The 10,308-nt window shown below is 46.8% G+C and overlaps 1 protein-coding gene across 1 annotated transcript in view; it reads left to right on the top strand.

Moving 5' to 3' along the window:
• Positions 1-8,989, top strand: part of LOC142901573 (sodium/potassium/calcium exchanger 3-like) — a 26,529-nt gene extending 17,540 nt beyond the window's left edge. The window contains exons 3-17 of the mRNA XM_076046134.1: positions 1,326-1,402; positions 1,802-1,876; positions 2,042-2,126; positions 2,494-2,597; positions 3,247-3,321; positions 3,440-3,465; positions 3,587-3,640; positions 3,785-3,918; positions 4,214-4,374; positions 4,474-4,711; positions 5,122-5,288; positions 5,410-5,524; positions 5,935-6,047; positions 7,224-7,289; positions 7,441-8,989. Coding sequence (XP_075902249.1) covers positions 1,326-1,402; positions 1,802-1,876; positions 2,042-2,126; positions 2,494-2,597; positions 3,247-3,321; positions 3,440-3,465; positions 3,587-3,640; positions 3,785-3,918; positions 4,214-4,374; positions 4,474-4,711; positions 5,122-5,288; positions 5,410-5,524; positions 5,935-6,047; positions 7,224-7,289; positions 7,441-7,587 — 1,637 coding nt within the window. The 3' untranslated portion in view covers positions 7,588-8,989. The remainder of the gene's footprint in view (positions 1-1,325; positions 1,403-1,801; positions 1,877-2,041; positions 2,127-2,493; positions 2,598-3,246; positions 3,322-3,439; positions 3,466-3,586; positions 3,641-3,784; positions 3,919-4,213; positions 4,375-4,473; positions 4,712-5,121; positions 5,289-5,409; positions 5,525-5,934; positions 6,048-7,223; positions 7,290-7,440) is intronic.
• The last annotated feature ends 1,319 nt before the right edge of the window (positions 8,990-10,308 follow it).

Here is a 10,308-nt window from a genome sequence, read left to right as displayed (position 1 = left end):
CTCACTCGGAAACAATTCCATAGAACACCCCCATCACCAGCGTCTCCGTCCAATCAGAAATGAGATTGGTCCTTCACTCCTCGACTCGGTGCTAAAGCTCTGGGAATTGGCCCTCTGTGACATCACAAAGGGCTGAGCTGAATATTGTGAATTTTGAAATAAATACATAATTACGTAGTAATAATAATAATAATAATAATAATAATAATAATAATAATAATAATCAATAAAATGAGCGATAAAAACATTTAAAAATCAATCAATACATTTGAAATTCAAATAAAAAATGAGCATCGTGAACACGTCTGACGCTTCTTTCCACATCCACTCTTTGTTTCTCCCCCCTGCTTCCCTTCCTCCTTGCAGCTCGCCGTCCTCTCTCGTCCTCCCTCCCTCTCTTCCTCTTCCGCCGCCGCTGTCACTTCCTATGAGCCGCAGCGCCGTGTTGTGTTCAGGCCACGCGGGGCAGGCGGGCGCCGAGGACGCCTGACTCACAGGCTCTCGGCTGTTGAGAGACAGAATGTCACTGCACATCGGGTTGCCTCGCCGTTACACAGGACACGCACGCACACGCGCACACACACACACACACACATCAAATCACAGAGGTTATTTTTAGCCCCAGCGACTCATGTGCAGACGCACATGCAACGGGAAAAGGCTGCGGCGGCTGCGGCGGCGGCGGCGGCGGCGGCTGATGATGAGTGTGTGGCTGTGTGTTGTGACGTGGTGTGAAGAGCCGCCGTGACGGATCCATGATATCAGAGTGGAGGGAGTGTTTGCAGGCCACGCGGCGTCCCGGAGCTCCGTCCTCCGCTTCACAATCTGACCGTGAAATGAGCCTAATTAATTACGCCTGTATTACTTCTTCTTCATTCATGTCAGTCGAGTCGCTCAGCTAGCGCATGGTTGCTCCCCTTAATGCCTCTGTATCAGGACGGCCTTAGCCAATCAGAACGCACCGTGACGTCATGCTGGGAATAAATAAATAAACTCTTTTCTTGGTGTTTTCTGGCATTTTGTCAATTTTTGAAAGAAATATCGAAAGTTCAGGATTTCAAAATTAAAACAAGAGATGGATTGATTATGAACCGACTTTCAGGTCAGAGGTCGTCCTTTGGACTAATGGAGGGAAAATGAATTTTTGGGCCACTTTTTGGGATGTTTGGCTGCAGTCCTTCATGTGGCCACTGGGGAAAAAGTTGCTATGCAGCCTTATCGGCAGTCAGGTAATGAAGTTTGTATAATGCATCCATGTTTTTCTTCTCAGCAGACTCACCCTGTCTTCCGTGTGTGTGTGTGTGTGTGTGTGTGTGTGTCTACAGCCATCCACGAGTTCCCCAGGGATTACTTCACCCAGCAGGAGCGCGTGGACGGAGCCGTCGGCCTGCACGTCCTCTGTGTGAGTGTCGCATCCCGGTCTGCGGCAGCAGCTGCTCGAAAAGACTGTTGATGTTGTAGCACCTCCCAGATTTTGTGCCAAAACCACTCATTAGTGCCATCTGGTGGACTGGAGAAATCAGCAGATTTTGACGTTGCATTTTTGCAACAAATGATGAAAACATTTTAAAACGTCGCAAAAATACTTTGTTGCCATCAAACGTGATTTTTTTTACTCAGTATCGTTTTTCCCATACCACTAACAGCCACCAGGGGGTGGTGACAGAATTTAGTTTTTCCTCGGAAGGCCCCCTGGTGGATGTATTCTTATGCTGTTGATCAAGCCGGGCTTTAACTCGGTGTCTGTGTGTGTGTGTGTGTGTGTGTGTCCCTCTCTCGCTCCATGCGGGGCCCCCTGCAGGCGGTTTACATGTTCTACGCTCTGGCCCTGGTGTGCGACGACTACTTTGTTCCGTCTCTGGAGAAGATCTGCGAGGTAAGAGAGAGAGAGAGAGAGAGAGCAGGGGCGAGCGAGCAAGCAAGCAAGCGAGTGCGGCTGCGGGTCATTTCTGCACTCGCTCGTCCGTTCTGATGACATCATCGCAGCATAAAAACCTTTGCCGCCGGGGACGACGTCACGCTTTTGTTTCCTCTCTTTCAGCGTCTCCATCTGAGCGAAGACGTGGCCGGTGCTACCTTCATGGCCGCGGGAAGCTCCGCCCCTGAACTGTTCACCTCCGTCATCGGTACTTTGGAATTACTGCCTCATAATGCATTAATAATAGATAGAAGCACATCAAATGGCTGACGTTTTGTTCTGAAGATGTTGTTCTTTTATGTCGGTGCACTTCTTTTGAAATGAAATCAAATGAAAATCTTTATTCCGAACTTGAACTTTATCATATAAAACAAAAAACAATGATAATAACAATGAGAGCAGGCCTTCGCTGAGGCTCAGTCCCGAAAAATGCGATCGTCGATCCTCTCAAAAGTGTTCAAAAAGGAGTAGAAAGAGTGAATACAGTTTCAATTATAGATGTATAATCCCGTGATATCCTGATATCTTCATACAGAGTCATTTGTGTGTGTGTGCGTGCCTGCGTGCTCCCTCAGGTGTCTTCATCACCAAGGGCGACGTCGGGGTGGGCACCATCGTGGGCTCGGCCGTCTTCAACATCCTCTGCATCATCGGCGTGTGCGGGATCTTCGCTGTGCAGGTACAGGCTGGTCGCCAATGTTGAACTCGTTTCGCCGTGGTTCGTCTCCACGCGGCCTATTTCTGGCAGGAGAGAAGTGTGTGTATGTGTGTGTGTGTGTGTGTCTAGGTGTGTCTAGGTGTGTGTGTGTGTGTGTGTGTGTGTCTAGGTGTGTGTGTGTGTGTGTGTGTGTGTGTGTGTGTGTGTGTGTGTGTGTGACTGACTCACCGAATGCTATCTGCCCGTTTCCCCGCTCTAATCCCAGGAGGAAAAGGAAAAACATACTTGAAGAGAAGATTCCCCCCCCCCCCCTATTTAGATTATGTGGTTACGTAATGCCAACACACACACAAACACAGATCCTTGTTGATCTTGTTAGTTGTGCAGAAAGTATTTGTGGGGATGTGTTACCCAACAAAACCCAAAAAATTCACTTCACTGCTTTTGCAATTTCTGTCAGTCAGTCTGTCTGTCTGTCTGACTGATTGAGTGACTGTCAGTCTGTCTGTCTGACTGAATGGAGGATCAGTGAGTCTGCAGTAAATAAAGTCTCCATCACCTCCTCCAGCTGAGGGCATGTTGTTGTGTCTCTCTCTCTCTCTCTCTCTCTCTCTCTCTCTCTCTCTCTCTCTCTCTCTCTCTCTCCCTCTCTTCTCCGTCTGTCCTCCAGGCCATCCGTCTGTCCTGCTGGCCTCTACTCAGAGACTCCACCTACTACACCTTGTCCATCTCGGCCCTGATCGTGGTAGGTGATCAACTCATCAGCCTGTGACGCCAGGCAAATAAACACAGCAGGCACCATCTCACCTTGTCCTCTTCTTCTTCTTCTTCTTCTTCTTCTTCTTCTTCTTCTTCTTCTGCAGTTCATCTATGATGAGAAGGTGGTCTGGTGAGTCTCCAGTGTTGGAGGAGGAGAGCTGACTGACTGACTGACTGACTGACTGTAGCGGTATTGTCGCTTGGCGCTGATGTCGCTGTTTGTTGTTGTTGTTGTTGTTGTTGTTGTGCAGGTGGGAGGCGCTCACCTTGATCCTGATGTACTTTGTCTACATTCTGATCATGAAGTAAGTCGACAAGAGTTTAACCATTAACACCCAGCAGAAAAACGACTGCCTTACCACAGCTGGCCACCAGGTGTCGCCACCAGGATCGTTAGTCTCAAACTCAGACCATTTTTTTTTTTTGCGTTGCGTTGCGTTGCGTCTCAGGATGAACTCGCACGTGGTCCGTTTCCTGGAGAGACGGAAGAAAAACGCCTCGGCGCTGAGGAACGGCGGCGCCGCCGCCACCAACGCCGAGCTGGAGGACGGCTGCGACGCCACGGCAGTGCTGCTGAAGAAGGGTGAGGTTACGTTACTTCAGAGTTGTTGGTGGTGGTTTTTCTTTGGGCTTTGTGCATAGAAGAAGAGAAGCCTGAGTGTTGAGAAAATATTATATGTCATTTATTCGAGTTATTTCACGTACATTTCTAGGAATTCAAATCAGTATTTATTGGGTTTTCTGTCAGAAGAGGTTTCATGTTTCGTGCTAGACTGGAGGTTCATCAGCAGAATAAATAGCTGCGATTGGCCATATCATGATGCTAGATCATGGCGTGTGTGTGTATATGTGTGTGTGTGCACTTGTGCGTCCAGCAGCCAACCACCACAGGAAGCCCTCGGTGCTGATGGTGGACGAGCTGCTCTCCGCCTACCCCCACCAGCTGACCTTCTCCGAGGCCGGCATGAGGATCATGATCACCAGCCACTTCTCGCCCAGGACGCGCCTCACCATGGCGTCGCGGATGCTTATCACCGAGGCGAGCGCCGGCCCTAGCTCCGCCCCTAGCTCCGCCCCTAAGCTCTGCTCCCCTCCAATCTGTCCAAATGTCTAACGGTTTGTGTCTTTTCCGACGCAGCGCCAGCGACTGATCAGCAGCAGAACTCTGACCAACGGCGACTCCGACGTGCCGGCCAAGGGAGTGGGAGGGGCGCGGCGGGGCGTGGAGAACGGGCTCGCCGGCGCCGAGCGGGGCCTCCGCTGCGATGGGTGCGAGGACGGCAACGAGACGGAGAACGAGGACAACGAGAACAACAACGACGAGGAGGAGGAGGAGGAGGAGGGGGAGGGGCCGTTTGTCCCCTTCCAGTGTCCAGGTATCAGCAACCTGTTGGCGCCATCTAGTGGACTGAGAAAGTCAGCTGATTTTTATATTTTTTATTTTTTTTAATTTGCAACAAACAATTAAAAAAAAGAAATGTTTGGTTGGGTTGGTCAAAGAATTCAGTTTTTTCTACCAAAGGACTCCTTGGAATTGCGCAAAACCTTAAATATTGCCATAAAAATCTGGTCATGGAAACAGCTAAACTTGAAAAAACCTCTCAAATGTGGCAAAAAGGTTTTGAAGCTCTCATGAGGGGGTTTTTCAGATGTATCCATACAGAGGTACATCACAAAAGTGTCATGGAAGCACTTTTTTGGGGGTCACATGACCAGTTCACTTCAAGTGAAAATGGAGCGTTATCAAAGAGAAAAATGTCACGACTGTTGTTCCTGTCCCCTCCAGCCGGCGGCTGCAACAAGCTCAAGTGGCTGCTGGCGTGGCCGCTGTGCCTGCTGCTCTACTTCACCGTCCCCAACTCCTCCAAGCCGCGCTGGGAGAACTGTTTCCTGCTGTCCTTTGCCGCCTCCACGCTGTGGATCGCCTCCTTCTCCTACGTCATGGTCTGGATGGTGAGCGGACGAACCCTGCGCCGCTGTTTCAATGTGTTTTTTTTTTTGCGGTGGCCTCGTGGGGTGGGACCGCGTGAAAGCGGCCGATTCTCACCGCTGGCACTCGCTGTGTCTGTCTCAGGTCACCATCATCGGCTTCACGCTGGGCATCCCCGACGTCATCATGGGCATCACCTTCCTGGCAGCTGGCACCAGCGTCCCCGACTGCATGGCCAGCCTCATCGTGGCCCGACAAGGTGCCACCAAAACACACACACACACACACACACACACACACACTCACACACACACACACACACACACTCACACACACAGAGATCTTTGTAAGGCTTCCACACAGCATTGGGGGGTGGGGTCAGACAGCATTCGGGGGTGGGATCAGGTCAAAAGAGATGGGCGGAGCCTCCTGGTGCCTCCTTTTTATCTGAGTTTATTCTTAGAGCTCATCAAATATTTAGGTTCCTCTGCCTGTCTGTTCCCTTTGTCGCCACTAGGTCGTCCTTCCACCCCACCGACACACACACACACACACACACACACTCTCTCTCTCTCTCCCTTTCTTTCACACACACACACACGTTCACGACCACACAGTCTGACCCTACCGCTTCCTGTTCCTCCTCCTACTTCCTGTCTGCCTGTGCAGGGATGGGCGACATGGCCGTGTCCAACTCCATCGGCAGCAACGTCTTCGACATCCTGGTGGGCCTGGGCCTCCCCTGGGCCCTAAAGACCCTCGCCATCAGCTACGGCTCCGATGTAAGGACGCACATGGGAACATCGCGTCACATGACATCCTCTCATGTTTGCCAGAATCTGTCTTGTCCCGCCTCCAGCTTCACGCTTCATTCGTTTGTCCGTCCGTCCGTCCGTCTGTCCACATGGTTTTGTTGCTCTCACTTTTTCCGACGCCAGTAGAGATGCGTGTCTGCTTCCTGAAGGAGAACTATTTTCTTTACGTATCCCTCCACTGGATTGGTGGAACGAGGCTCTATCTGCGGTTAAATATCATGTAAATGTCTTTTTTTTAATATATGTATACATATATATATATATATATATATATATATATATATATATATATATATATATATATATACATATATATATATATATATATATATATATATATATATATATATATATATATATATATATATATATATACATATATATAAATACAAAATACAAAACCTTTAAACATCAGCACAGGATTGGTGGAAATCGATGATCACTGTGAGGAGTTAAAGGTCACAGCAGGTCGCCCAGCGTCGCCCCCGGCAACAGAGAGGGAGAATCACACGCACGGCCGAGCCCACGTTGCAAAATGCTTTGTATGTTATGTTAGCCTTGTTAGCCGTCCTAATGAATGCGGCGCTGTTTAATGTAGCGCGGCGAGGTCAGCTGATGCGTGAAAGACCTGAAAAGAAGATCTGGTCCCGGCTGCCTTCGTGAAGCCAGGCTGATGGATGTGGCGGGAGGGGGGGTTATTATGAAAGGTTGAGATCACTGAGAAGAGAATGGAGCAGAATATCTTTTTATTTGTCGTTGTATACCAGTTGACAACAAAATTGGCGCTGCAGTCCACATTGGAATTTTCATTTTCCTATTTATTAAGAATAGATGGAATAGAATTTCCCTGAGGGGATGAATAAAGCATCTAAAGTGAAGCAAAGTAAAGTAGTACAACAAGCAAAAAAAATAAACATTTAAACAGGAGATGTACATAAAAACACCTTAAAAAAAAATACATAAAAATATTCCGTAAAGAAAATGAAAGTTACTTTAATTGTAACTACGAATCCAACTGTGACACAATAAAATGTTGGGTTTTTTTTTTAAAAGACAGCCGGGTGAGTTTTTCTCCGGCCTACCAGAAACTCAGACGATGTCTCTTTGTTTATTTTCCTCCTAATTTATATTTATTTATTCCAGATTCGACTGTACAGCAAAGGGTTGATCATCTCCGTGGGGCTGCTGCTGGCCTCCGTCTTCCTCACCGTGAGTGTCCCGCCTCCTCTCTCTCACACACACACACACACACACACACACACACACTCACTCTCTCTCTCACTTCCCTGCTCACCTGTCCTGCCCCTCCTTTTTCTCCCCTCACCTGTCCATCTGCCCGTCCGTCCGTCCGTCCATCCAGGTGCTGGGAGTTCACCTCAACAAGTGGACGCTGGACAAACGCCTGGGCATCACCTGTCTGCTCTTATACTCTGTCTTCCTCTGCTTCTCCTGCCTCATCGAGTACAACATCTTCACCTTCGTCAACCTGCCCACGTGCCGGGACTGAGGCGCACAGAAAAACACGAAGCACAACACACACACACACGCATGGCCGCCTGAGAAACACAACAACGCTCTTTTTTTTTTTTTTTTTTTTTTTTGCGCGCGCACAAGAGTGCTGGACGGTGGCGTTGGGCTGCGAAGTCGCAGAGAAGGAAAATTCAGAGTTTCATTTCTTCTTTTCTTTTTTTTTTTTTTTTTACATTTTTTTGAGGGAATTTGTGGCAGATCCACCGGTGGCAGAGGAGGAGGAGGAGGAGGAGGTCTCACTCTGCTCCCTGCGTGTTTGCGATGCAGAGACACAGACAGACGGGACGGAAGTTGCGGACGACAACGAGCTCTTTCTGTTTTTTATTTTTTTCCAAACTCCTCCTCCGGTTCCTTTTCGCCGTCACCATGGCGACCTATGAGGAGGAGCTGCCGTGGTTTTCCTGAGAGGAGCGGTGGCTCTCCTCGCTCCACTGGCTAGCAGGAGCGCAGGTCTATTGTTAGCCGTTAGCATTTAGTACTTAGCCACGCAGAGCAGGAAGCAACGTTAGTTTTGTGGTTGTAATTTTTTCCCCCAGACAAAAGCACGTTTTAGGTTTTTTTAGGAGCTGCATATAGTTTCATCACGTGGTCTGTAGAGTGTATTCAAACAAGCACACACACACACACACACACAGATGCAGGGCATTATACAGTCGTTGTTCTACATTAGCTTCATGCAGCTTTAGCTTTAGATTCGTTTTAAATTGCCTCCTCCTGTAAATAAGGACCCTCCTCGCTATTATCGAACCCTGCACACTTTCTCCTGCAGGGGGCGTCAAACGCCTGGTCAGGTTAGACGTACAAACCCAGCTCGTGTACGAAAAGCACAACCTTTTTCCCTCGGCGGTGGATTTTATGAATTTTGAAAATAAAAATGGGAAAGTTGCACAGAAGTGAGAGACAGGAAGTGCTGCTACGTCTCCCCCACTTCCACTTCCTCCTGGTCGTCCCTAGTACTGCAGGCTGATTATAAGGAGCGCGTCCTTGTAAAATGAAGCAGTGTGAAATGATCATTGTGATGGAATTTTTCTTTTTCTATTATTGAATTTTATCAGCTGGGACTGACGGACCGCTGCTTTTTCCTCCTTTTTCCACTGGACTGGGAACAGGAAGTAGATTTATAGAAGACTTTTGAATCCCAGCTTTAATTTTTTGTCGAAGTTGGGGTTTTCTTTTTACCCAAGAAGTTCTTCGTACTTGGTAGAGTCGTCCTGGTACGCTAGGTTTGTGGTACAGAGATATTCCTACTAGTTTTTAGAGCATGTGCAATGTGGTAAGTGAAGCTCCTCCCCCTGCCACCAGAGGCACCTGCCCGGCGGTGGAATTTCCATTTCTGTTTGTTTGTTTGCGAGTAGATTTTAATTTATTACTGAATCATATCAATTTTTTGGAGAAAAAAAAATATTGTCTTGTTTTGTAAATTATACATGTATTTATTTATTGCTCTATTACCGGACAACAGGGTTTGAAGGGTATTTTCAATCTTACGAAATGCAATAACCACAAGCTGAAAAACGTGTAAATAAGACGCTTTAATGATGAAAGGTTTTTAATAGTTTTTAAGAAAGAGAAAAAAATATGTATTTAAAAATGTGATTGTGTTGTAAATGCCATCTCTCAATGTGTGACTAATTATTTATCTGCCAATAACACAAACGGTTGAAACAGGACACAAAGACGCACAGCATCCAACCAAAACTTTGAAGTTATTATCCGATTATTATTATTATTTTATTTATATACAGTGACGGCGAAAGGCTTAGGTGTTTGGACTCTATATAGGGCAATAATTGTATGTGTTTGAAGCCTGTTGTGTTGACTTAAAGCAGCAGCGGCAGATGTGTTGCTGAGGCCTTTTAATAATCAGAGCAGAGCCGTGTGATGGAATAACCTTCGTGATTTTTTTTCTGGATTTATCGTAACATGGAACAACAACAACAAAAACAGATCTGCAGCCCTCAAGTTCTAATGGTATAAAGCGGTTTATTCTTACCATTCCAAAGGCTGAATTAATTAAACTAAATAACTATTTAGTGTAAGATTCCTGTATTAATGTTGATGATTTCTATTTTATAAGGTACCTTTTTTTTTTCTTTTTTTTTTCAGCACAAACAAAGTCATCTGGGAACTCTTAAGTAATTCTTTTTGCAGAGCGTTGAAGCAACTTTGGGTTTATTTCTCCCCAACACTGTTTTATAAAAGTTTGATTCCTAACTTCGTCTGCTGGTCATCAGTGGAGCAAAAGAGTTTCATTTTACCACAGCGAGCCACGACCGCGAGTGAGTCTATGCTAATTTGCTGATATCCACAATATCGGCATGTGTTTACAACCCAAATTAATATCTCGCTATTGTAATCTGTCAGAAAATGTTGAGCACTTTATGCCAAAAAAAAAGAAAGAAGAACCGTGCGGACTGACCGGTTCCGACTGGTTCTGCCCGATTCTGACTTGTTCCGACTTTTTTTTTTTTTTTTTTCTGTTTGTTCCGACTGTTTCCAACTGGTTCCGACTCGTTCCAACTGACCAGCTCTCAACCGGTTGCGACCGGTTCCGACTGATCACACGCTGCTGCTGCTGGACCAACACCGAGTCGCTCACACTTTGAAAAGAGATTTCTAAATAATTTGTGATATTCACATGAGTGATGTTACTAATGTACATATAGGGTACGTATGTACATAGGTGGGTGTAAATGTA

This window comes from Nelusetta ayraudi, unplaced genomic scaffold (assembly GCF_046127955.1).
Source record: "Nelusetta ayraudi isolate G7.1 ecotype Tasmania unplaced genomic scaffold, CSIRO-AGI_Nayr_v1 ptg000089l, whole genome shotgun sequence".
Lineage (NCBI taxonomy): Eukaryota > Metazoa > Chordata > Actinopteri > Tetraodontiformes > Monacanthidae > Nelusetta > Nelusetta ayraudi.
The sequence above is the reverse complement of the archived record's forward strand: the minus strand, read 5'-3'. Positions and strand labels throughout refer to the sequence as shown.